The 27,542-nt window shown below is 51.3% G+C and overlaps 1 protein-coding gene across 12 annotated transcripts in view; it reads left to right on the top strand.

Moving 5' to 3' along the window:
• CKAP5 (cytoskeleton associated protein 5) overlaps positions 1-27,542 on the top strand; it is a 107,700-nt gene that overhangs the window by 66,481 nt on the left and 13,677 nt on the right. For 9 of the 12 annotated variants that reach the window (XM_088459456.1, XM_088459465.1, XM_088459467.1 and 6 more), the window contains 10 exons: positions 12,717-12,852; positions 13,376-13,569; positions 13,664-13,833; positions 13,961-13,984; positions 24,178-24,351; positions 24,662-24,782; positions 24,874-25,053; positions 25,168-25,355; positions 25,427-25,502; positions 25,771-25,959. In XM_088459456.1, the coding sequence (XP_088315582.1) occupies positions 12,717-12,852; positions 13,376-13,569; positions 13,664-13,833; positions 13,961-13,984; positions 24,178-24,351; positions 24,662-24,782; positions 24,874-25,053; positions 25,168-25,355; positions 25,427-25,502; positions 25,771-25,959 (1,452 nt within the window). The remainder of the gene's footprint in view (positions 1-12,716; positions 12,853-13,375; positions 13,570-13,663; positions 13,834-13,960; positions 13,985-24,177; positions 24,352-24,661; positions 24,783-24,873; positions 25,054-25,167; positions 25,356-25,426; positions 25,503-25,770; positions 25,960-27,542) is intronic. The other 3 variants (XM_088459466.1, XM_088459463.1, XM_088459462.1) reach the window with 1 other exon arrangement.

Here is a 27,542-nt window from a genome sequence, read left to right as displayed (position 1 = left end):
ACAACAGAACCGAAAACTTCAGCGTGCATAACTATTCACCCCCCTGAAGTCAGTACTTTGTCGAGCCACCTTTAGCGGCAATTACAGCTGCAAGTCTCTTTTGGATAAGTCTCTATGAGCTTGCCACATCTTGCCCCTTGGATTTTTGCCCATTCCTCAAGGCAAAACTGCTCCAGCTCCTTCATGTTGGATTTTCCGCTTGTGAACAGCAATCTTCAAGTCTGACCACAGATTCTCAATTAGATTGAGATCTGGACTTTCCAACACATTTAAATGTGTCCCCTTAAACCACTCGAGTTGCTTTAGCAGTATTTCTACTTCAGGGTCCATAGGGGGTCCACAGGGTTGACCTTGGGGTATAGCTGGATCTGGATCCACAGGCACCACGCAGTTAAAGCTTTGCTGCTCCCAGGATGCACTTGGGTCCGTCCTCCTCTATACCCCGGCCACAGGCACCTCAGTTTTAGTTGGTGCCCGGCCGGAGTCGGGTCACCCTGTCGCAGTGGGGCTGCAGGAGCAGCCCCTAAGCTTTATTTTAAAAGAGGAATTTTTTATTTTTTTTTTTCTACTTTTTTTACACTGTTAGAGCGGCAGCATCAGACTGTCCTTTAGGACGTCCACGCTGCCGCTCCTTCTCCCCGCTGGCGCCGCGACGCCAGTACAGCTCTGGGGATCGCGGCGGGACCCCAGGGCCTGTACTAGCCGGGCTCTGGGGACTCCCTTGACTGCTGCCGGACGCGACGGGGATCAGGTAAGCCGCGGGTCGCCGCGTGCGGCGGCCTGCGGATACTTCAATGCAGTCAGAAGCCTCCGGTCTCTGGGGACAGACCGGAGGCGCTAGCGGCGGCGGGCTCCCCCTCAATTGAGGAATACCCCGCGTGTCCGCTAGACCACCAGGGTATCAGGCTGGTAGCGGGACCGGCAACCCGGGGGTTAATTGCTAGCCAGGGGAGGCAGCCTTCCCTGTCTAGCGGCTCCTCCCCTCAGCTCAGCGCGCCTTTCAACTAGGAGTCTGGCGTCGCTGAGCTGCTCTTATCTCTCGGCCACTCCTCCTCTGAGGTCTCCGGCGGCCATCTTTACTGGCACATCGCAGACTCCCAGGCGGTATCAAGTGGACCGGTCCCCCTGTGTACCTCTCCCCTGCTAAAGGACAGTGTACACAGCGCTATAGCCCTCCCAGACACTGAATCTGGGCGGTTGATTGTAGCGGAAGGTGCAGTGAGTACTAACTGTTCTGCATTGTATGTGACTATTGCTAGTGCTGCCTGTCTGTGACTTATTCTCCTTGCTGTCAGCTTATAACTATCCCTTTCCTTCTCCTACGGCCCGGCAGGTGTGTGGGGGAAGGGCGTTTTTCTGAGACCCTCACTTATATAAAACACGTATTTGTGGGGTCAGTCACATACTGTTGTGTGCTACACAGTACCATATCTGGGCTGTTGTGTCGCATACTGTTGAGTGCGCGGGTGTTAAAACCGTAATTCCTCTGGTGATACCTCTTTCTTGTGATTTACGGTATCATGTCTGATGAGGAGACTGAGCGCTCTGTGGCTCCTGTGTTATTTTCCTGCAGACGACGTGCTGCTGGAGTTGATGGGGAGGACTTATCTCAGGATGGTCTGTGCGGGCGGTGCCAGCTGGTACCGGGCCCCTCCAACCCCCCTGTATCACAGGACCCTCCTTGGGCGATGTTTTCACAGGTGCTGGCGTCTATTGCGGACCGGTTATCTGTCCCATCAGCGGTCCCTTCTAGGGCGTTACCGCAGCCCACCATCCCCCATTCCCCGGGGGTTCCACAAATGTTGCGGTCTTCCCCCGGGGCCCAGACTGTGGGTCCTTACTCGGGACTGCCTGTGTATGTGCAGTCTTCCCCAGGGACGCGTCAGTCTGTAGTGCCTTTGCAGAGTTTTGCTCCGACGGCTCCTCCGCCTTGGGTGGATGTTCTATCCAGCTCCGTACAGAGTCTGGCGGCTTCATCCTCGGCGTTTCAGTCCATGTTGCAAGGTGATGTGCCACCAAGGGCGTCTAAATGTCCGGTTGTGAGTTCACTAGCTGCGCAGTTGTCGGACTCGGAAGTGTCCTCAGATGATGGAGAAATCCATGAGGACTCTGACTCTGATGTCATGGGGCAGGAGGTGGAAGCTAAGTCCTCCATTAATGTTCCAGCCTTAGTTAGGGCGGTGCGGGCTATCCTACATGTTGGGGATGATGCGCCGGCTCCTAGGTCGAAGTTTCCTAATATTAAAAAGGCCAAGGTGACTTCAACTGTGTTCCCCCTGTCTGATCAATTATCGGATCATGTGGCGGCGGCCTGGCAATTACCTAGTAAGAGGTCACATCCACAGAAGAGGTTGGCGGTGAACTATCCTTTTCCTGAAGCTCATTGCAGGAAATGGGAGACTCCGCCGGCGGTGGATTCCCACGTTACCCGCTTGATCAAAAGCGCGACGCTCCCTGTGGCTGAGGTCCTGGAGGGCTGATGCAGATTCAAAAAAGGGTCTGGAGGCCTTGCCTTTTAATGGTGATTTACTATTTGGTCCGGATTTGGATAGAATAGTGGATACTTTGGCTAAGTCCAAGTCGGCTTTTCTCCCTTCGGCCTCTGCGCCGGCTAAAGTGAGGAGCTCTGCCTTTCGGTCCTTTCGGGTTCAGGGTAAGGCGAAGGGCCAATCCTTCCCGAGACATTCGGCGACTAAGGCCGCACCCAAGCCCAAGAAGCAGGCATGGAGTGCTCGGCGCCCTTCTTCCAAGCAGGAGGATAAGCCTGCTGCCTGATGGGACGGGCCTCTCTCTGGGGGACCCCAGAGTGGGAGGCCGACTTCTCCAATTCGCCCAGTGTTGGCACAATACCACCACGGATGCCTGGGTTCGAGAAGTAGTCTCTCGGGCACGCCCTGTCTTTTCGGTTCAGGCCGCCCCACCAGTTTTTCTGTACGAGTCCTTCTCTGGACAAGACCAAAGCTGGCCAGATTCAGGTAGCTATAGAATCCTTGCTACAAGCAGGGGTCATTGTTCCCATTCCGCAGTCTCAGCGCGGGACGGGGTACTATTCTACTCTTTCTGGTACAGAAACCCAATGGTTCTCATCGCCCTATCCTGAATTTGAAGTCTCTGAACAGATACCTCAAAGTTCCCAGGTTCAGGATGGAAACGTTACGTTCCATCATTCTGGCGATGGAACCCGGGGATTATATGGTCTCCCTCGATATCCAGGACGCCTATCTCCATGTGCCCATAGCACCGGCACATCAGCGGTATCTGAGGTTTGCTATCCTGAACAATCGCTACCAATTTCGGGCGTTGCCTTTTGGCCTTTCCACGGCTCCAAGGGTGTTCACCAAGGTGATGGCAGTTATGGCTGCCCACCTTCGGGGTCAGGGTCTACGTCTGTTGCCGTACCTGGACGATCTTCTGCTGCTGGCGAGCTCCCTGGAGGTGCTTCTTCGACATCTCCACCTGACCATTGCTTGTCTTCAAGCACACGGGTGGTTGATAAACTGGAAGAAGTCCTCCCTGATTCCATCACAGCGGATGGTTCATTTGGGAGCCCTGCTGGATTCTCGTCAGCAGCGGATTTTCCTGACTCCAGAGAAGGTCTCCTCCCTGCAGCTGCGGATACACAGTTGCCTGAGCAGTTGCCGCCTGTCGATCCATTCAGCTATGAGAGTTCTGGGGTCCATGGTGTCGACATTCGACATGGTGGAATTTGCCCAGTTCCATTCCCGGCCCCTGCAGGGGCTGATTCTATCGGAATGGAACGGGTTACCTCACCGGATCCGCTCTCAGATGCTGGTGGTGTCCCCGGAGGTTCGGCAGTCTTTGGCTTGGTGGCTTCAGATGGCGCATCTGGTCGAGGGGCGCCCCTTTTGGATCCCGGACTGGGTCCTGCTCACGACGGATGCCAGTCTTCGCGGTTGGGGGGCAGTGACCGGCTCATTATCGCTTCAGGGTCGTTGGTCCGCAGAAGAAGCACTTCTCCCCATCAACATCCTGGAACTGCGGGCTGTGTACAGGGCCCTGCAGTCGTCCGACCCCGCTCTTCACGGAAGGGCGGTTCAGGTGCAGTCCGACAACGCCACCACGGTGGCGTACATCAACCACCAAGGGGGAACTCGCAGTCGGGCAGCAATGTCGGAGGTGTCTCGGCATTCTTGCTTGGGCGGAGTGTCACGTTCCAGCGATCTCTGCAGTCTTCATTCCCGGAGTCCTCAATTGGGAGGCGGACTTCCTCAGCCGTCACGACGTGTATCCCGGGGAATGGTCGCTTCACCCAGAGGTGTTTCAGCTACTCGTGGACAGGTGGGGGCTGCCGGAGCTGGACTTGATGGCCTCCCGTCACAATCACAAGTTGCCCGTTTACGGGTCAAGGACAAGAGACGCAGGCGCCTGTCTGGTAGACGCTCTGTCGGTGAAATGGACGTTTCACCTGGCGTATCTGTTTCCTCCGATATCCTTACTTCCTCGGGTTCTGCGGAAATTCAAGCAGGACGGCGGCACGCTCGTGCTGGTGGCTCCGGCGTGGCCCAGACGTCCTTGGTACTCCGATCTGAGGTGCCTCTCCATCGACACTCCGTACCTTCTTCCTCAGCGTCGGGGCCTGTTGTCTCAAGGGCCCTGCCTTTACCCGGATCTGGGTCGGCTGTCTTTGACGGCGTGGCTCTTGAGACAGCCGTCTTGAGGTCTAGGGGTTTCTCCAGTTCGGTGATTGGTACCATGCTTAGGGCACGCAAGCCTGCTTCCGCGCGGATTTACCACAGGGTGTGGCGCACTTATTTTCAGTGGTGTGAATCCAGAAACTATGATCCGCAGGTGTTCCGGGTTTCCAGAATCGTGGAGTTTCTTCAATCGGGTTTGGACCTCGGCTTACGCCTGGCCTCTCTGAAGGTTCATGTGTCTGCTTTGTCCGTGTGGTTTCAGCGACGGATTGCTACACTGCCAGACGTTCACACCTTTTTCCAAGGTGTTCTCAGGATCCAGCCTCCCTTCGTGCCTCCGGTGGCTCCGTGGGACTTGGCGGTGGTGCTGCGGGTCTTGCAGGGTCCTCCTTTTGAGCCGCTTGAGTCGGTGGAGCTCAAGTGGCTGACGTTTAAGACCATTTTTCTCCTGGCAATTGCGTCTGCCAGGAGGGTTTCAGAATTGGGGGCGCTTTCCTGTCGCTCCCCTTTTCTGATTTTTCACCAGGACAGGGCGGTGCTCCACACTCGTCCTGAGTTTTTGCCCAAAGTGGTCTCAAAGTTCCATATTAATCAGGAACTTGTTGTGCCAGCTTTTCAGTCGCCTGATCTTTCCGCTGGTGAGGCTTCCTTAGATGTAGTCCGGGCACTTAGAATCTACGTGGACTGAACTGCTTCGGTTAGGAAGTCGGATTCTTTGTTTTCTTCTCTTCGGTTTTCACAAGAGGGGTTGGCTTCGTTCAGTTATTTGTGAGGCTTATGCACAGGAGGGTTTACCTGTGCCAGCCTCTGTTAAGGCTCATTCCACTCGTTCTGTGGGTCCCTCTTGGGCTGCTAGACGTGGCGCCTCCGCTGTTCAGCTGTGTAAGGCGGCTACTTGGTCTTCAATTCAGACGTTTTTGAGGTTTTATGCGTTTGACACCTTCGCCTCTCAGGATGCATCCTTTGGGCGCCGGGTACTCCTTTCAGCACAGGAGCGTCCCCGCCCTTAGTTGAACTGCTTTGGGACATCCCCAAGGTCAACCCTGTGGACCCCCTATGGACCCTGAAGTAGAAAACAAGAGATATGGTAAGAACTTACCTTTGTTATCTCTGCTTCTACGAAGTCCATAGGGTCCACAGGGCGCCCGCCCTGACGCACCTGGCTTCAAATGGGCTGTGTGGCTGGTCACCGGTTTTCCGTCTCCCATTTCTGTGAGTATGGTTTCTTGTGTGTTCCAGTCTTCCTTCTCTCTGTTTAGTCTCCTCCTCCGGCCTTAGCTGCTTACCAACTGAGGTGCCTGTGGCCGGGGCGGGGTATAGAGGAGGACGGACCCAAGTGCATCCTGGGAGCAGCAAAGCTTTAACTGCGTGGTGCCCGTGGATCCAGATCCAGCTATACCCCAAGGTCAACCCTATGGACTTCGTAGAAACAGAGATAACAAAGGTAAGTTCTTACCATATCTCTTGTTGTTTCTTGTCATTGATTAAAAGCTCCACATTACCTATCCCTACAGCTTCCTCATTAAAAGAGCCTATGGATAGAAAGATTGAAACTGGCCTTAAATCTGTGTATTCCCTTTCAGGAGCCATTGCTTGCCCAACCATGGCTATTGCCTGGGTGGCAAACAATTGAGCGCTGGGCAGATGCCCTAGAATAGTCTTTCTCCCTAGAGGTCTCTAGGGATCAGATTTCTTTATATAACTCACATAAGAGATGCAGCTTCCTATAACAGAGAAGCGACCTTGGATGCTAGTCTCCTGGCCTCTAGAGCAGGGATGGGGAACCATTTTTTTTTTTTTTTTGCCGAAGGCCATTTTGATATAACATTATTTGCGGGCCCAGTGCAGGCCACGCCCCCTCAGTGTGATGTCACACAGGGACGGTTCCACAATCGCCAGTGATTACAGCAATGTCTGGAACATCCGAAGGATGCTCCGGGGAGCTGTAAGGGCAGCGGTGTGACCATATGAAGCGTCCTAAGGACGCTCCAGGCAGCACTGCTACTTAGATTCTGGCTGCAGGGTGCCATTATAGACAACCTGCTATCCAGATGAGGCTAGCAGAGAAAAGCTCAGAGGGCCTGACCAAATGATTCCGGGCTTAAGGTTCCCTATCCCTGCTCTAGAGCATCCGCTACATCAGTGTCTGCCCGCCGCACTCTTTGGCTACGGTCATGGAATGTGGATTCAGACTGTAAGAAGGCCTTAGAATCATTACCTTACACTGGTGAGATCTTCAGCCTGACAGGGCAGGCCTCCCCCTGGGGACCCCAGAGTAGTAGGCTGACTTCTTCAATTTGCCCAGTGCTGGCGTCAAACCACCACAGATGCTTGGGTATAAGAAGTGGTCTCTCACGGCCATGCCCTCTCATTCCTAAGACTGCCACCCTACCAGTTTTTGTACAGGCCCTCCATCAAACCCAAGCAGGACCCTGCTTATCCAGAAAGCCATTCAGTCCTTTCTGCAAGCAGGGGTAATAGTTCCAGTTCTGCTATCGCAGCGAGGGAACGGTTATTCTATAGTTTCTGGTGCAGAAACCAAATGGGTCTTATCGGCCTATCCTCCACCTCAAATCCTTGAACAATAATTAATTATGGTGCCCAGATAGCGGATGGAAACCCTGCACTCTATTGTACTAGCTATGGAGCCGGGGGGACTTTATAGTATCTCTGGATATTCAGGGCGCTTGCCTACATCTACCTATAACGCCCTCTCATCAGCGTTATCTCTGGTTTGCTGTACTACAGCAACATTTCCAATTTCATGCTCTGCCCTTTGGACTTTCTACAGCACCACGGGTCTTTACCAAAAGTATGGCAGTCATGGCACCCCACCTGTATTGTCAGGGAGTCAGGCTGCCACCATACCTGGACGACCTCTTCCTCTTGGCACGCTCCCCAGAGGTTCTTCAATGCCATCTTCCGATAACCATTGCTTTCCTACAGAAACATGGCTGGCTAATCAACTGGAAAAAGCCCTCCCTGAACCCTTCACAAAGGATGGTCCATCTGCGGGCTCTTTTGGATTCTTGAGCTCAGAATCTTTCTGACAACGGACTCCTCACTTCAACGAGGTGCAGATTACTCCGCAGTGACTGAGTCTCAGTTCACTTGGCAATGCAGATTCTCGGATCCATGGTATCCACCTTTGACATGGTGGAGTACGCTCAGTTCCATTCCAGGCTTCTGCAACACCTCCAGATGGAACGGGTTACCACATCGGATCAGATTCCAGACAATGATTCTCTCTCCAGAGGTACGTCTGTCCCTCTGCTGGTGCTTACAGATGTCCAACCTAGCCAAGGGTCGCCCCTATTGGATCCTGGAGTGGGTACTCCTTACAATGGACGCAAGCCCCCGGGGCTGGGGCGCAGTGACCGGTCAACACTCCTTCCAGGGACGTTGGAAATCGGTCGAGTTGACCCTGACAATGTATTGGAACTCTGAGCCATCTACAGACCCCGCACTCTTGCTCAGGACATTCTTCAGGACAAGCCTGTACATGGGCAGTCCGACACTGTCACAGCAGTAGCCTACATCAATCCCCAAGGAGGCACTCTTAAGTCGGTCAGCAATGGCAGAAGTGTCAGGCATTCTCGCATGGGCCGAAGGTCACCTCCCGGCCATCTCCGCGTTGTCCATTCTGGGAGTTCTCAACTGGGAAGCGGACATCCTCAGCCGTCGTGACATGCGTGCCAGGGAATGGTCTCTCCACCCAGAGGTCTTTCAACTTCTAGTGGACAATTGGGGCCTGCCAGAGGTGGACCTCATTGCCTCCCGACGCAATCACAAGTTGCCAGTGTATGAATCCAGAACGAGGGATGCCAAAGCAGCCTTCGTAGATGCCTTGTTGGTGAAGTGGACCTTCCATCTGGTGTACCTATTCCCTCCAGTCTCCCTTCTTCCTCGAGTCCTTTGGAAGTTCAAGCAAGACGGAGGCACTGTCCTGCTGGTGGCTTACCAACTGAGGTGCCTGTGATCGGGGGTGGGGTATAGAGGAGGACGGACCCAAGTGCATCCTGGGAGCAGCAAAGCTTTAACTGCGTGGTGCCCGTGGATCCAGATCCAAGCTATACCCCAAGGTCAACCCTGTGGACCCTATGGACTTTGTAGAAACAGAGATAACAAAGGTAAGTTCTTACCATATCTCTTGTTATACCAGCTTCAATTTGATTTCATCCCAGAGATTGCTCTTTCTGGGAATGCTTTTCAACACCCAATTACAATGTGTTCCTCCTACAACACGTGTATATCTATCCCAGAGAAAATTGGCTTTCTACTTCAGGTTCCTTAGGGTCCACAGGTGACCTTGGGGTATAGGTGGATGACTTAGGCATCGGGCACCATGCAGTTAACTACTTTCCCCCAGGATGCACTGGTCCCCCTCCATACCCCGCCTTCCAGCCAGGGCATTACTCTTGTTTATTGTGGTGCCCCGGCCACAGAGGTTGGGGAGCACCAGGTATCGCAGGGGAGCTATCAGAAGAACCCCTGAAGTTTTGACGAGTTCGGCTGACTAGAGTCAGCGCGATTGAGCGGTCGGGCCTGACAGTCCAGCGGAAGTCAGGGCCGCCGCTCCTACTATAAGAAGGGACTGGAAGTTTTACCCTACAATGGGAAAGTATTGTTTGGCCCAGATCTAGACAAGATCGTGGACACTTTAGCAGCAGCCAAGTCTGCTCGTCTGCCATCAGCCTCGGTCCCCTCTGGTTCCTGAACTCCCTCCTTTCGGCCCTACAGAGCGCAGACTAGGCTTAAAAGCCAGTCATTTGCCAGGAAGACTGGCAGACCCAAAAAGCAAGTTTGGAGTACAAGGCGTCCAGCCTCTAAACCGGACGGCAAGTCCACATGACAGGACGGGCCTCCCTTTTGGGGGACCCCACAGTGGGAGGCCGACTTTTTCAGTTTGCCCAATGCTGGCATCAGACCACAACAGATGCCTGGGTAAGAGAAGTGGTCTCTCGGGGTTATGCCTTCTCGTTTCGCAGCTGACCCCCCTCACGAATTCTTCCACTCGGACATCTCCAAGGACAAAGCCTTACTGATACAGGAGGCGGTATATTCCCTGCGCAAGGCAGGAGTGATTGTCCCAGTACCATAGCCACAGCGGTCAACTTGTTTGGTGCAAAAGCCCAATGGGACCTATCACCCTATCCTGAACCTCAAGTGCCTAAACAGGTTCCTCGTTTCCAGATGGAGACGCTACATACTATCATACTGGCTATGGAACCGGTTGATTTCATGGTATCCCTGGACATCCGGGATGCCTATCTGCATTTCGCTATTGCGGCCTCGCATCAACTGTTTCTCAGGTTCGCTGTGCAACAGCAACACTTCCAGTTCCAGGCGTTACCCTTTGGCCTATCCACGGCTCCTCGGGTATTTACAAAAATTATGGCAGTAAATGGCGTCCCATCTGCAGCTGCAGGGGGATCCGCCTATTACCATATCTGGACGATCTGTTTCTCCTGGCAGCATCTCCAGAGGTACTTCTCTATCACCTCCAGATGACCATCTTGGTGCTTCAGTCGCATGGATGGGTCATAAATTGGGAGAAATCGTGTAACTCTGTCGCAGAGGATGTTGCATCTAGGAACTCTATTGGACTCGCAACAGCAAAGGATCTTCCTGACATCAGACAAGATCTGTGTTGCAGACGCGGGTACGCAGATGTCTCCACAGTCGCCGGGTCTCTGTGTGTGCAGCAATGGCATTGCTGCACACAATGTTGTCAACGTTCGACATAGTGGAGTATGTGCAATTTCATTTGAGACCTCTACAGACATTGATCCTTGCCCGATGGGACAGATCACCTCGGAAGTTAAAGGCACAGACAGTTGTGCTCTCCACGGAAGTCAGGTTGTCTCTGGCTTGGTGGCTCCAAACTCAGCAGAGTCTGTCAATAGACACTTCGTGGTTGTCACAGGGTCCCTGCCTTTACCCGGATCTGGGTCGCTTGGCTTTGACGGCATAGCTCTTGAGGCATCCCTTTTAAGGTCAAAGGGCTTCTCTGGTGCGGTGGGTAACACCTTGAGTGCATGGAATCCAGCCTCTGCCAGGATTTACCACAGTGTGGCACTCCTACTTTCAGTGGTGCACCCCTAAAGGGTATTATCCTCAGACGTTTAGGATTTCCTGGATACTGGTTTTCCTCCAGGCTGGCCTGGACCTAGGCTCCGCCTGGCTTCACTGAAGGTACAGGTCTCGGCCAGGTATGTGTGGTTTCAGAGACTGGTTGCGACTCTGCAGGATGTGCACACCTTTTTACAAGGTGTGCTTGCGGATTCAACCACCCTTTTTGTGCCTCCGGTGGAGCCTTGGGATTTGGTGGTTGTCCTTCGGGTCTTGCAGGGCCCGCCTTTTGAACCACTAGAATCAGTGGATTTGAAATGGCTTACGTTTAAGAGTGTGTTCCTTCTGGCCATTGCTTCAGCTAGACGAGTGTCAGATTTGGGGATCCTTTCGTTTTGCTCTCCATATCTGGTGTTCCACCAGGACAGGGCAGTACTACGTATTCGCCCTGGTTTCCTTCCTAAGGTGGTGACACGTTTCCACATTAATGAGAATTGTGGTTCCGGCTTTTCTTGGGCCGGGTCTTTCAGCAGGTGAGGCCTCTTTGGATGTGGTGCGAGCCCAGAATTTGTGGACCGTTGTCGGTCATACAGAAAGTCAAACTCCCTTTGTCCTTTTTGGGTTCCATAAAAAGGGTTGGCCTGCCACGAAGCAGACTTTGGCACAATGGCTTTGTCTGAGTATTTCGGAGGCCTACTCTATGGAGGGCCTTCCAGCTCCGCCTTCTGTATCTGCTCATTCTACGAGGTCTGTGGGCCCTTTGTAGGCAGCTCGTCGTGGTGCATCGGCTGTACAGCTTTGTAAGGCGGCCACCTGGTCTTCAGCCAAGACCTTTTGTGAGGTATTAGTCATTTGATACCTTCGCCTCTCAGGATGCTTCCTTTGGGCGGCGGGTCCTCCTTTCTGTACAGGAGCGTACCCACCCTTAGGGGGAACTGCTTTGGGTCATCCCCAAGGTCACCTGTGGACCCTAAGGAACCTGAAGTAGAAAAGAGGAGATATGGTAAGAACTTATCTTTATCTCCCTTTCTACGAGGTCCTTAGGGTCCACAGGGCCACTGTACGGTAGCTATGGTGTTTGGTCTACAGTCTGTCTCCTTCCTAGCGAGAATGTGACTCTTGTATGTTCCAGACTTCCTTCTCTCTCACAGTACTCTCCTTCGGCCTCTGGCTTGCTACTAAACTGAGTAATGCCCTGGCTGGGGGGCGAGGTATGGAGGGGGACCAGTGCATCCTGGGGTAAAGAAGATAACTGCATGGTGCATGATTCCTACGTCATACTATACCCCAAGGTCACCTGTGGACCCTAAGGACCTCGTAGAAAGGGATATAACAAAGATAAGTTCTTACCATATCACCTCTCTGAGTGTTTGGGTCCAGATGTGCCTTAAAGGGGGTGCTGCATATCTAGCCCTCATACATATTTCTGGTTGTCCCTTTGGACCTTAACCTTGAGGTCAGGTCTCTGCAGCAATCTGTCCTTTCAGTCCCTGTACTTGGTTAACTTGAGATTGTTCACAAGAAAGACTGATTCTACTGGCCTTATTCTCAGTATGACGAGTTTCCGAATTGGGCTCTCATATATGCTGGCCATCTTCTTTCCTCCTAGAGCTATTACATGAAGATAGGGCTCTTATGAGGATAAAATAAACTTTCCAAAACAAGGTGGCTTCAAGTTTCCACTTGAACCAGGAATCTGTTCTGGCAACGATCCGTGATCGTATGGGGGGTGAATGTGGCATTCTTTACTAGATGTTACATCCGCAGGGCTGAGCAAGTGCCACTCGCTGTGTCTAGCTCTTCATCCTATTTCTTGAGTCTCAAATTACAGATAACAGCAAAGACTTTTTCAAATCTGTATGTATCGTATATATTTGATATAGCCTTTATATTTTCATTATTTTAATCTTAAACATGTTGGTACATTATGAATAAGACTCATATGCTGTTTGGTTTGGCTGATGGGTAACCATGCTTTTTCTCCCTTAGGTGGGCGAACCAAAGGATGTTGTACGAAAGGATGTGCGTGCCATTCTGACAAAGATGTGCCAGGTGTACCCAGCCAGCAAAATGTTTACCTTTGTAATGGAAGGGATCAAATCTAAGAACTCCAAGCAGCGAGCAGGTCTGTGAAGGGAACTACATGTGCTGCCTATCTTAATAAATAAAAACAAATGTCCTAACTCACTGACTTATCAACACCCAGCCCAAACCCCTTTTACCTAGAAACATGAAATTCAGGGAGTATATACCTTTTCATGACTTAAGTACCCACTAAGCAGGGATTTTTTGAAGTTCGACTCCTAAGGGGGTGGAAAGGGATAAATGTTTCCTCTCGGCTGAGGTGACTGGGTGACAAAGCAACATGTCCCAAGGGCTGCGGGACTTGTACGCTCATTGTCTGGGACGAGTGGTGGCTGCAGCGCAGTCTAATATTTACATTGGGGAGCCACACCAACTGCCAGTGATTATTGGCAGCATTTGGGGTGGCAGTTGGAAATTAACTAGGCATATGTTGAAATGTGATGAAGGAAATGGTAATAGTAAATATCTACAGTCTAGCCAGGTGAAACCGGCCACATCGCTAGTTTTAAATTAAATAAAAAAAAAAAAAAAGAAACCTGTGCAAAAATTTCTCTGCCCCACAGAGTGCCTGGAAGAGCTGGGTTGTCTGGTGGAGTCTTATGGTATGAATGTTTGCCAGCCAACTCCTGGGAAAGTTCTAAAGGAAATAGCTGTACACATTGGAGACCGCGACACAACTGTACGCAATGCTGCTCTCAACACCATTGTGACTGTGTACAACGTGCATGGGGAGCAAGTCTTCAAACTCATTGGAAATGTAAGAATGCGTTTGCTGTAGAGATTTTGGGTTGTTGCTGCGTTACTGCCCCTTTTTGTAGTAATTGCCCTTCCCAAACCACTTTGTTATGCAGCTCTCTGAGAAAGACATGAGCATGCTAGAAGAGCGGATAAAACGCGCCGGAAAGAAGCAGTCTGCGTCTGCTCCTGCCAAACAAGTAGAAGAGAAACCTCAGCGGGTACAAAGTGCCAACACCAGTCAGCTGCGAAAAGCGCCACCTGAGGATATGTCTTCCAAACTGAAGTAGGTTGGGTACCCGACTGCAAACATACCACTTATCTGTTTTCGTATTAACCTTGTGATTGTTGGGTGGCTTAACGCTGAGACCGCTATATGTTCTGTCTTTCTATCACTGCTTCTCCTTGGACAGAATAATGTACCGCACTTATAGGATGTAAGTATTGTTTTCAGGCTCTTATTACCACTATTCCTTTCCCTCTTGTGTGTCTGTCTGTCTTTTTTTTGTTTTGTTTTTGTTTTGTTTTTTTCTCCTTTTCACTATTTTTTTATTTTTTGACTCCACTCTGTAATTGCCTGCACAACCCATAATAAAAAAAGGTTCCTTCCTCTCGTCCATCGTGTGTGTGTGTGTATAACGCCCAAGTCTTGTTGTGCTAGGTCTTACTGCAACAGGTAGAACATACTCTTCAAGCTAAGTCTGTGGCACTTTCCACCAATCTGTAATCAGGCTATCACACAATTGAATGTTTGATTCGGCTCCTGGGCACATGATCAGTGTGACCCATAGCTGTATCCTCTATGCAGAAATCTCCACACCTGGAATACTATTGACTTTCTCCCTTAAGGACTGACCTTTTTCAAGTCCCACCAAAACAAATAGCATCACTTATAGTAATGATCTCCTCATAGGATGATTTCACTAGTGAGCGTTATTACAAAGCTGAGGTGCATGGGAGACTGGGATGAGGTCCCACTGCATATCTGGTTTAAAAGAGCAACATTAAGTGAAACCAACTTTTTTGTGTTCAGGGTCCATGGGGGCTCCACAGGGGAGACAATGGGGTGTAGGTGGGACTCTGGAGGACCGGACACCAACAGCAAAGCGTTTCAATCCCAGGATACTCTGGTCCTTCCCCCGAATACCCCGCCCACAGCCTGAGGGCAACTCCGTTTCGTTGGCGTCCGGCAGGAGCTGGATCAACATTTTAACAGTGGGGCCGCTATTAAGCAGCCCAAGCTTATCTTTATGATTTATATTCATTTATTTTTACTTACGATGAGGACAGCTGGACAGCCCTTTGGATGTCTGCACTGCTGCCCCATCATGCCTCTGCGGCACCGTGACACAAGCCCTCGGCTAGTTACTAAGCCTGTGCTAGGTACTCCCGGCCGGGAGGACTAGATAGCAGGCTCCCCGGAACCCAAACTGCAGCCCGGAAGGGGACAGGTAAGGCGGAACCGCTTCTTTGCGCAGTCTTGCCTCTGGTCACAGAAGACAGACCAGAGGCACTGATTTGGTCACTGGTTCGCCCACGACTCCACTAGACCATCGGGGCACATGTTACTGGTGCAGGGCATATTTGGTAGGCCTGGGTACCCGGCGGTTAGCGTCGGCAAGGGGAGAAGGCGCTCTCCCTGCAGGCCCTCACCAGCTCAGGGCTCTCAAGGAAAAGCTAAAGGTCAGTCCTTTTTCAAGGCATCAAGCATCAACTAAGGCTTCCAAGCCTAGGACAAAACAGACCTGGGCTACTAAACGTCCACCTATCAAATCTGAGGACAAGCCTTCAACCTGATGGGACAGCGGGAGGCAGACTACTTCAATTCGCCCAGTGCTGGCGTCAGGCCACGTCAGACACCTGGGTAAGAGAAGTGGTCTCCCACTGATATGCCCTAACCTTCCTGAGTATTCCTTGATACCTTCTCAAAGAATGGTACATCTGGGAGCCCTCCTGGGCTCTCTGGTTCAGAGAATCTTCCTGACAGAAGGAAAAAATCTCGGTACTACAGTACAGCACCGGGTGCTCAGACTGCTACACAGTCGCCGAGTGTCAATTCACTCTGCAATGCTGACCCTGGGATCCATGGTGTCCACCTTCGACATGGTGTAGTTCGCTCAGTTTCACTCCAGGCCCCTACAACACCAGATCCCCTCCAGATGGAACGGGCTGCCTCATCTGCTCCGATCCCAGATGATTCTCTCCTGGAGGTTTGCTTGTCCCTAGCCTGGTGGCTACAGACGTCGCACTTGAACAAGGGACACCTCTTTTGGAACCCGGACTCTGTACTCCTAAGCACGCACGCAAGCCTCTGCGGGTGGGGCGCGGTGACAGGCCAGCATTCCTTTCAGGGCCGCTGGACTCCAGCCGAGGCGGCTTTACCAACCAACATCCTAGAACTCCGAGCCATCTACAGAGCTGACTCAGGATGTACTGCAGAGCTGGCCAGTACAAGTACAGTTGAGCAATGCAACGGCAGTGGCCTACCTCAATCACCAAGGAGGCACTCTTAAGACGGGCCGCAATGGCAGAACTGTCCCGTATTCTCACATGGACTGAACGCCATCTCTGCAGTCCAGGTTGACCTGCATGTACGGACGACCAAAAGATATCGTTATGGACCATGCAGGAGCACACATCGTTGAAAAAGACCAGAGCATCCTGGGTTGAAAAGCTTTGCTGTTCGGTCCTCCAGGTCCCATCTATACCCCATTGTCTCCCCTGTGGACCCTATGGAGTGAACAAGTGTTGTTGGTTTTTGTTTTTTTGTTTTTTTTTTGTTTTTTTTACCATAACTCTCCTTTTTCCAGTCATTACCCAGCTTCGAAATTAGTCGGTATTGCTTACCCCACAGTGCTGACTCAAATGCTTGTCAACCTGTCGCTGTTGTACATTACTACCCTAAAGACTTTTCGGCACATTTGCAGTAACTTTTTATGGGTTTTTATAGAAGAGTTAACCATCTTGCATGATACAGTAAATTTCTACTTCAGGGTCCATAGGGGGTCCACAGGGTTGACCATGGGGTATAGCTTGGATCTGGATCCACGGGTACCATACAGTTAAAGCTTTAGCTCCCAGGATGCACTTGGGTCCTCCTCTATACCCCGCCCCCGAGCCACAGGCACCTCAGTTTCAGTTTGGTGCCGGCCGAAGTCGGTTGCACTGTGCAGTGGGGCTGCAGGAGCAGCCCCTAAGCTTTATTTTTACAGAAGAAAAGTTTTTAATTTTTTCTCTTGTTTTACACTTAATGCAGCAGCATAGGACTGTCCTTCTGGACGTCCATGCTGCCGCTTCAACACCCCGCTGGCGCTGCGACGCCAGTACTGATCTGGCGATCGCAGCGGGACCCCGGAGTTAGTCCTAGCATGGCTCCGGGATTTCCCTCTGACTGCTGCCGGACTCTACGGGGAACAGGTAAGCCGCGAGCAGCGCTCTTAGCGCCGCTCGCGGGGGTAAATGCAGTCAGTTGCCGCCGGTCTCTGGGGACAGCCCGGCGGCGCTAGTAGCGGCGGCGGGCTCCCCCTCATGCAGGCATACCCCGCGCTCCGCTGGACCACCAGGGTATAAGTTCCGGAGGGGAACCGGCATCCCTGGGGTTAAATACTAGCCAGGGGAGGAAGCCTTCCCTGGTTTAGCGGCTCCTCCCCTCAGCTCAGCGCGCCTTTTCTCACGTGTACTGGCGTCGCTGAGCTGCTCCTCTGCTGGCCACTCCTCAGAGCTCTCCGGCTATAACGCAGGCTCCCAGGCAGGTGCATGGTCAGGTCCCCCTGTGTACCGCTCCCCTACCTAAAGGACAGTGTACACAGCGCTATAACTCCCCCCCAGACACTGAATCTGGGTGGTTGAGGGTAGCGATTGGTGCAGTAAGTACAATCTTCCTGCATTGTATGTGACTTTGCTAGTGCTGCTGTCTGTACTCATTTTCTACTTGCTGTCAGCTTATATCTATCCCTTTGCTTCTCCTACAGCCCGAAGGTGTGTGGGGGAGGGGCGTTTTTCTATTAACCTCACTTTTATAAATCATGTATTTGTGAGGTCAGTCACATACTGTTGTGTGCTACACAGTACCATATTTTTGGGCCTGTTTGTGTTGCATGCTGGTGAGTGCGAGGGTGTTAACACCGTATGTCCTCTGCTGATAAGTATTTATTGTATAATTACTGTATCATGTCTGATGAGGAGACTGAGCACTCCGGGGCTCCTGTGTTGCTTTCCTGCAGACGCTGTTCTGCTGGTGTTAATGGGAGGATTTATCTCAGGATGGTCTTTGCGGGCAGTGCCAGCTGGCACCAGGCTCCTCTATACCCCCTATGCAGCAGGACCCCCCTTGGGCGATGTTTTCACAAGTGCTGACATCTATTGCAGATGTCGATCCCTACAGTGACCCCTTCTGGGGCATTGTCCCAGCACTCTATCTCCCATTCCCCGGATATTCCGCAGGTATTGCGGTCTCCCTCCGGGGCCCAGACTGTGAGACGGTAAACGGGGCTGCCTGTGTATGTCCAGCCTCCCCCTGTATCACAACAGTCTGTAGTGCCTTTTCAGGGCTTCCCTCAGTCGGCTCCTCCGCCTTGGGTGGATGTTCTCTCCAACTCGGTACAGAGTTTGGCGGCTTCATCCTCCGGCTTTTCAGTCATTTTTGCAGGGTGATGTGCCACAGAAGGCGACTAAGCGTCCTGTTGTGAGTTTACTCACTGCGCAGGTATCAGAATCGGATCCCTCCTCAGATGATGGAGAGGTCCATGAGGATTCTGGTTTGGATGCTGTGGGACAGGAGGTTGAGCCTAGGTCCTCCATTAATGTTCCAGCATTAGTTAGGGCGGTGCGGGCTATTCTCAATATAGAAGAGGAGGCATCGGTCCCTAAGTCGAAGTTTCCTGACTTCAAGAAAGCAAAGGTTACTTCTAATATGTTCCCTCTGTCCGATCAGTTGGCGGATCATATGGCGGCGGCCTGGCAATTACCCAGCAAAGAGATTCCAACCGCAGAAAGGGTTGGCTTCTCATTATCCCTTTCCTGAGGATCATTGCAGGAAATGGGAGACTCCACCGGCGGTGGATTCACATGTCACTCGCTTGGTTAAAACCGCTACGCTACCATTGCCGTCTATTTCCTCTTTAAAGGATCCAACGGACAGGAAAGTGGAGATTTGTTTGAAGTCCATTTACTCGCTCTCCGGAGCGGTGGCGCGCCCGTCCATGGCCATTTCCTGCGTGGCTAAAGCCATTGAGAACTGGGCCAAAGCCTTGGAGGATTCTCTTATGGACGGTGTTCCGGATGTTCAGAGAGCATTAGTGGCACAAATGAGGGATGCCGATTCCTATATTGGGGAAGCGTCATTGGATGCTTCTTCATCATCTCCACCTGACAATTGCTTGTCTTCAAGCACACTGGTGGTTAATAAAATGGAAGAAGTCGTCTCTGATCCCATCTCAACGGATGGTCCATCTGGGAGCACTTCTGGACTCCAGTCAACAAAGGATTTTCTTGACTCTGGAAAAGGTATCCTCCCTACAACTGAGGATACACTGTTGGTGTCAATACATTCACTGGGGTCCATGGTGTCGGCATTCGACATTGTGGAGTTCGACCAGTTCCATTCCAGACCCCTGCAGGGGCAGATTCTTGTGGAATGGAACGGGTTGTCCCGCCGGATACGATCCCAGATGCTGGTATTGTCCCCGGAAGTGCGCCGGTCCTTGGCGTGGTGGCTGCAGCCAGCTCATCTCAGCCAGGGTCGCCCCTTTTGGATTCCGGACTGGGTTCTGCTCACGACAGATGCCAGTCTCCGGGGTTGAGGGGCAGTGACCGGCTCGTTGTCTCTTCAGGGCCGTTGGTCAGCGGAGGAGGCCGTCCTTCCCATAAACATTCTAGAGCTACGGGCAGTGTACCGTGCTCTTCTGGCGTCAGGCACCGTTCTTCTCGGAAGAGCAGTTCAGGTGCAATCAGACAACACCACCACGGTGGCACACATAAATCACCAGGGAGGAACTCGCAGTCGAGCTGCGATGTTGGAAGTGTCCCAAATCCTGACTTGGGCGGAGTGCCACCTTCCAGCAATATCGGCAGTCTTCGTCCCGGGAGTCCTCAATTGGGAGGCAGACTTCCTCAGCCGTCACGACGTGCATCCCGGGGAATGGTCGCTTCACCCAGAGGTGTTTCAACTTCTCGTGGACAGGTGGGGACTGCCGGAATTGGACCTGATGGCCTCTCGTCACAATTACAAGTTGCCCATATATGGCTCAAGGACAAGGGACACAGGCGCAAGCCTAGTGGATGCGTTGTCAGTGAAATGGTCGTTTCACCTAGCGTATCTGTTTCCTCCAGTCTCCCTGCTCCCTCGGGTACTCAGAAAGATCTAACAGGACGGAGGCACGTTTCTGCTGGTGGCTCCAGCTTGGCCCAGACGTCCTTGGTACTCCGATCTCAGGGGCCTGTCTGTAGACGCTCCGTACCTTCTGCCTCAACGTTGGGATCTGCTGTCTCAGGGTCCCTGCCTTTACCCGGATCTGGGTCGACTGTCTTTGACGGTGTGGCTCTTGAGACAGCCGTCTTAAGGTCCCGGGGCTTTTCAAGCTCTATCAACAGTACCATGCTTAGGGCACGTAAACCTGCCTCTGCACGGATTTACCACAGAGTGTGGCACACTTACTTTCAGTGGTGCGAGTCTAGAAGCTATGACCCTCGGGTGTTTTCTAGGATTTTGGCATTTCTGCAGTCCAGGTCTTGACCTGGGCTTACGGCTTGCTTCCCTAAAAGTTCAAGTATCGGCCCTGTAAGTGTGGTTCCAACGAAGGATTGCCACACTGCCTGACGTTCACGCTTTGTTCCAAGGTGTTCTGAGGATCCAGCCTCCCTTTGTGCCTCCAGTGGCTCCGTGGGACTTGGCGGTGGTTCTTCGGGTCCTGCAGGGACCTCCTTTTGAGCCTCTTGAGTCGGTTGACCTCAAGTGGTTAACACTTAAGACTGGTGTTTCTCCTGGCTCTTGCTTCGGCCAGGAGGGTATCCGAGTTGGGGGCACTTTGCTGTATCCCCCCCTTCCTGAGTTTTTGCCTAAAGTGGTTTCTAAGCTCCACATAAATCATGAACTTGTGGTGCCAGCTTTTCAGGCTCCGGGTCTTACGGCTGGCGAGGCTTCGCTGGACGTGGTCCGGGCTCTCAGAATTTATGTTGTACGGACGGCCTCTGTTAGGAAGTCCGATTCGTTGTTCATCCTCTTTGGTTTCCATAAGAGGGGTTGGCCTGCCAACAAACAAACTTTAGCCCGTTGGCTTTGTTCTGTTATTAGGGAGGCTTATATACAGGAACGTTTGCCTGTTCCAGCCTCGGTTAAGGCTCATTCCACTCGGTCTGTAGGCCCTTCTTGGGCTGCTAGACGTGGTGCCTCCGCTGTTCAGCTGTGCAAGGCAGCCACTTGGTCTTCAATTCAGACATTTTTGAGGTTTTATGCGTTTGACACCTTTGCCTCTCAGTATGCATCCTTCGGGCGCAGGATTCTCCTTTCTGCTCAGGAGCGTCCCCGCCCTTAGTTGAACTGCTTTGGGACATCCCCAAGGTCAACCCTATGGACCCTGAAGTAGAAAACAAGAGATATGGTAAGAACTTACCTTTGTTATCTCTGTTTCTACGAAGTCCATAGGGTCCACAGGGCGCCCGCCCTGACGCACCTGGCTTCAAATGGGCTGTGGTACTGGTCACCGGTGTTTCCGTCTCCCATTTCTGTGAGTATGGTTTCTTGTGTGTTCCAGTCTTCCTTCTCTCTGTTTAGTCTCCTCCTTCGGCCTAGGCTGCTTACCAACTGAGGTGCCTGTGGCTCGGGGGCGGGGTATAGAGGAGGACCCAAGTGCATCCTGGGAGCTAAAGCTTTAACTGTATGGTGCCCGTGGATCCAGATCCAAGCTATACCCCAAGGTCAACCCTGTGGACCCTATGGACTTCGTAGAAACAGATTACAAAGGTAAGTTCTTACCATATCTCTTGTTTGTAACCCTCCTAAGATCTGGAGAATAATATGTTTAAAACTTTTTTTGACCATCTTCTCATTCACCCCGTGGGTGGAGGACACTGTAACCATGGGGATATAGGCTCCTTTTAGGACTTTGGCACTTTAAAAATCTTGTTAAAGCTCCTCCCTCTTCTATTTACCTATCTGGGAATGTATATGCCACATGTTTTGGGCTTTTTGGCAGGGCAGCTCAGCAGCCTGGTTTATTCTTTATTTTATGTGTTAATCTTTATATCTGCCAATTATGTACCCTGATGGTCACTGGAAATTCAGAGCTGCGTCAGACTGAGGAGATTCTGGTCTAGGGACGTCCTCCATAGTTGTAGCTGATGGTGGTGGGGAGAGGCTCAATCCCTGGGGGAATGGCCTATTTTTTACTTTGAGTACTTAAGCACAAGGACTGAAGGCCGCTTGAAAACAGACATACAGTTTGGGGATCCTCCTCTGCCTTGCCAGCAGCAGGGTAATATCCAGAGCTGGGATGATTATTGGCTGAATGGGTTTGTGTGCTTACTATTGCTTACACAGATCCTGATCACTGTTGTACACTCTGTGTGTCTGCCAGTCCTGATCTATCTTGTCAGATCTGAGTAAAGGTGCGTACACACTGTACGATATTTTTGAACGATAACTTGTTCATATCGTTCAGTGTATATGCAATGAACAACCAACGATGTGTGCTCCCGCATGGACCATAACGATATCTTTTGGTCGTCCGTACATGCAGGTCAACCTGGACGATATTGTCGTGAATTGCCTTTTCAGAGATGTGGCAGGATGACTTCACTGAAATATCTTTCAGTGTGTACACCCAATATCGTTTGTCCTGCACTACAGAAAGTTAACGATATCGTTCATTGAACAGATCGTACCGTGTGTATGCACCTTAATACGAAGACTGGAGGTGTTTCAGCGGTTATTTTTATTTATACTTTTGACATTTTTTATTTGTAGTCGCCCATTGGACAGTCTGGCATGGACAACTTGTGCGCATAAGGCATGGCATCTGTCGTATACGCTGGCAGCGCCAGCCTGCCTTTATCTATTCTGAGCTAACACAAATTGATGCGTCCCCAGAGTTTAGCTGAAGGAATCCATCCATCCATTCATTCACTTCTTTCGCTGAAGCGTTAGCAAATTACCCTAGTCTTTGAACGTGCACATCTGGTCCCGCTAACGCCACTAGAGGAGATGTTTTGGGCACAAGCCCTGGCTAAGTCTTTTCTGGCAAACTCTTCAGGGGTGAAATCCCAGAAGCGTCGGTTGTGGCGATGTCCCCTCCTCAAAATGTAATGGTTTATTTCTCAGATTAAGACTGAGAGATACTTATGCTGGGCATACTTAAAGGGGGATAATTTATCAGCGCTTGGAGAAGTACCAACCATTCAGCTCCTAACAGTCATTTTTGCAGGCTGATTTTGAAAAATGACAGGAGCTGACTGGTTGGTACTTTCTCTCTCCAAGCTTTGATAAATATCACCCACTGTCAAAATATCTCAGACCGACAGACCTCTATCTGACAAGCTGAAACCCATCAGATATCGTGCCTATACACTGTGGCACATTGTGCAGTGTATGACTACTGTGGTCCTCCCCTGTGACGGAACGGGGAATGTCATGCGGTTGGCTGTGGTAGCGCATACACTGCCAGAGCCGATCATTGCCCGGTCATGTCTATCGGACATGCGCGACTATTTCAGCACGTAGGACAGACCGATGATTAGTGGTATGGGGTGGGCACTGCTTATCCAGGACAGTGCAGTTGGCTGAGCCTGACTATTTATACTATTGCTATACCTGAAAGCCATGAACTCATCCCATTCCATGCGGTTTCTCCATTTCGTTCTGGTCATTTCCTGTGGGACCTGGGGGTCTATGTACTAAGCCTTGGAGAGAGAGAAAATGAAAATCTGCTCCTAACTGTCACTTTACAAGCTGTGTTTCAAAAATGACAGGAGCTGATTGGTTATTTTATCTCCGTCCACTTTATCCCTCTCCAAGACTTAGTACGTGGACCCCTTGGTTAGCAAAATAACAGTTGTCTGCAGAATGTTAAACAAAAGGGGGAAGAACTTAAATTACAAAGAATCTTGAATTGCCAATATCCTTAATTGCCACCCCACCTAGATGGCATGAAGGCTTAAAAAAAAAATACTGCCAGATATTGGTAGTTCAGTGGTTTCTTTGGGATTATTTTACCTGTGCATGTTTACTGAAGGGGTAACGTGTTCTGGTCCCCTTGGCAAAGAATGCAGCTAATACATGTGTAAGTGGGTACAAGAATTCCTTACTCAAGAGCACAGGTTCTCAAACACTGTCCTCAGGACCCCAAACAGTGCATGTTTTCCAGGTCTCCTCACAGAATCGCAAGTGAAATAATTAGCTGCACCTGTGGATCTTTTAAATGTGTCATTGAGTAATGAGCACACCTGTGCACCAGCTGGGTGACCTACAAAACGTGAACTGTGTGGGGTTCTTAGGTTGAGAACCACTGCTCTAGAGTGTTCACTCGGGCAAGTAACTTGACGATAGAAGAATATAGAACATTACTGTGGTTTGTTATCGTAATGCCAGAAGTACAGGATACATTGGCTTGGTCCTAAAGCCTGTGTTTCTCCACAGCCAAGCACGAAACATGGGAGGCCACTCAGAACCTACTCACACCGTTCCACGCGAGTTCCAGTTGGATCTGGATGAGATTGAGAATGACAATGGCACTGTGAGATGTGAGATGCCAGCCTTGGTCCAGCACAAATTGGATGAGATATTTGAACCAGTCTTAATCCCAGAACCAAAGTAAGTTGCGTATCTGCTTGGAATAAAGCTGCATCCTAATGTTAATTTCAATGCAGGCAGCAGAGTGGTAGCTGCAATCTGTTCATTGCTTGATCAACCCTATATGCAATTCCTACCTGTCTATTTAGCAAACTATTAAAAAGGAGGGCATTCTAAACCGCAAAAGGTGTGGTAATGTTCTAATGTCTAAACAAAGACAAGACACTCTTAAGATGTTTCAGCACTTGGTTCCTGTAGTCTACAGTCACTCAACAAGGGAGGTGTCTTGTTTCGTTACTACATATTCTGACTGACTGTCTTTTGCCCACAGGATTCGGGCTGTCTCCCCACATTTTGATGACATGCACAGTAACACTGCTTCTACCATCAACTTTGTGATCTCCCAAGTTGCCAGTGGAGACATCAACGCCAGTATCCAGGCTTTAGCTCAGGTACCTATGTGTATTCTACACACTGGGAGTAGAGGAGGGCAAGTTACTCTTGAGGGCATAGATTTTAAATTACAGCTGGCTTATCTTTCAGATTGATGAAGTCTTGCGTCAGGAAGATAAGGCTGAAGCCATGTCCGGCCACATAGACCAGTTCTTGATTGCCACATTCATGCAGCTACGTCTGGTGTACAACACCCATATGGCAGACGAGCGGCTGGACAAGGATGATATCGTACGCCTGTACAGCTGCATCATTGGAAACATGATTTCGGTAAAGTGTCCAGAAGTGTCCCAGGCTTTTGCACTGTTTTTATGGTGGTCCTAAATTAAGCCCTGGCACCTCCTCCCTTTTTAACTAGTGATTTGACTATAAATCTCCCCACAGCTCTTCCAGATGGAAAGTCTGGCTCGGGAAGCATCCACTGGTGTTCTGAAAGATCTTATGCACGGACTCATTACACTCATGTTGGATTCCCGGGTGGAAGATCTAGAGGAGGGGCAGCAAGTGGTGCGGTCAGTCAACCTCCTGGTGGTAAAAGTGCTGGAGAGATCAGACCAGACTAATATATTGAGGTAAGCGTTTAGTTGGTGGCCGCCTGGAACTCTTGGTTTTGTGCATGATCTAAATTCTCTCTCTGTTGCAGTGCTCTTCTCGTGCTTCTTCAGGACAGTTTGCTAGCCACAGCCAGCTCGCCCAAATTCTCAGAGCTTGTCATGAAGGTAAGGCCTTCATCTTTGGCGCATGTGTAGCCAGTTATTATGGGGGTAGGGAAGCCGTAAAATCCTAACGTAAGAATTCGTACAATAATCATGGAAAAGCCACATTAACAATTGGCTGGATGTTGTGCACAAATTTCGGTGCAGGGACTAGTCTATTGCTGCCTTTGGATGGACTTTGCTCCTATAGCAAATAATGCATAACTTGGTGGACACAAATTGCTACGTTCCTTAAAGTTTGATTCATTCATTGTCCTGGCTTCACTTGTAGTGTCTATGGCGGATGATCCGACTCCTCCCAGAAGCCATAAATAACATCAATCTGGACCGAATTCTGCTTGACATCCATAACTTTATGAGGGTCCTACCCAAAGAGAAGCTGAAGCAACACAAGAGTGAGCTGCCTATGAGGACGCTGAAGACTCTGCTGCACACATTGTGCAAGCATAAAGGCCCAAAGGTGAGTTCCAGAGCCCAATATATACTGTATAGTGTCACTTGCGCAGTACTAGAGAAATGCATCAGTTGACTGCGTGCAATTATTTGTGAGGCAAAATCAGTATGTGCCGGCAAAATCAGTATGCGCCTGCAGGCAAAATAACCAACGCTTAAACTGCTTTCTCCTTCATCCACTAGGGGACACTGGAGTTCAAGACAGTGGGGTATAGACGGTGGTAGAGCAGAGCTTGGCACTTTAAATAATTTAAAAGTGTGACTGGCTCCTCCCCCTCTATGCCCCATCAGCCCCAGTTTTTAGAATGTGCCCGAGAGAGCCGGTCGCACATCTGGCTGTCTCCAGCCTTTTTCATATTTTTTATTTTTCAAGCATTGAGGACAGGCAGACTGCTTGCTGTGACAGTCTGCCTGCTACGGGGGAGCCGCCGGGAGGGCACCACACGGCTACTGCAGCCTGTGTCCGGTGACCCTGAGGAGGGGGCACCAGCAGATGGAGTCATCGGACCCTGCGAGGACCCGCCACTGCTGACACCGGCATGTGTCCGGGTTCCTCGCCGCCCCCTCAGCCCAGCATCCCGGCCGCAACAGCCCGTAAGTATATCCCACCACTCCTGACTAGCTGGAGTGGTGGGCGAAAATGCTGGGCTCAGGACAGCGCGCGCTGCGCGGCTGTTACACAGCCTCCTTCCCCTGCCAGTAAACAGGCAGTGTCGGAGCTGCTGATGAGACCCGCTGCTGCACTCGGCAGTCAGCGTCCGGGTCTCTGGCTTAGCCTAGCCACTGTTCCCCCTCTCCTATTTAAATGAGGGGATGGATAAAGCAAGAGGCCCCTTTGAAGCTCCTATATGCAAGGAGGGAGACTGCTGCGTCCCACTGCTACCATAACGGGAGTCTGCAGCCCCGCTATTATAGCCCTGCATAACGGGGCTGGGGCGGGGCTTAAGGAGCCGCTCAACGCGGCTCTAAGTTGCCGCGCTGGTGCTTGTATGAAAGCACCGGCGCTGGCTTATGCTCATTAGCCGCTGTAGAGCGCGGTACAGCGCTCTTAGCGGTTGGTTGCTGTGCCGGTGCTTATTTGAAGAAGCACCGACGCTGGCTCTCACAGCGCTATGCCTGCCTAGAGAGAAAATAACAGCGCTTGTAGTGCAGAGTCCCCGTTAGCGAGACGGGGTTGATTTACCGCCGTTAATGTGGCGTTGGGGGCGGGGCTTAGCGGCGACCCGGCCAAGGCCAAAACGCTGGGCTCAAGGACAGCGCGTGCCATGCTGCGGTTAGAGCTAATGAGCACAGCTGCGCCTTTGTACGGGATCCCCCCTCATGTAGTCTGCACTGCAGCAGCATCCCTGAGGTTAGTAAGCGGCTCACTGTAATAATGCCGCTTCCCTGTTCAACGCTCTGGAACATCCTGCCTGAGCAATGCCAGCAGTCAGTTCCAACACAGGTGGGCAAGCCCTGACTCCCCCCGCCGCCCTCCCCCCGCCCCCTCTGCTCAGGAGAGAGGCTGGAAGACAGGACCCGCCATAGCTGAAATCGGCAGAGTCCGGGTCTCCTGCCCCTTCCCCAGCATGGCTGTTAGTAGGCTGACAG

The sequence above is a fragment of the Taudactylus pleione genome, unplaced genomic scaffold (genome assembly GCF_031769625.1).
Source record: "Taudactylus pleione unplaced genomic scaffold, aTauple2 ptg000911l, whole genome shotgun sequence".
Lineage (NCBI taxonomy): Eukaryota > Metazoa > Chordata > Amphibia > Anura > Myobatrachidae > Taudactylus > Taudactylus pleione.
This window is presented reverse-complemented; position numbering and strand designations above follow the sequence as displayed.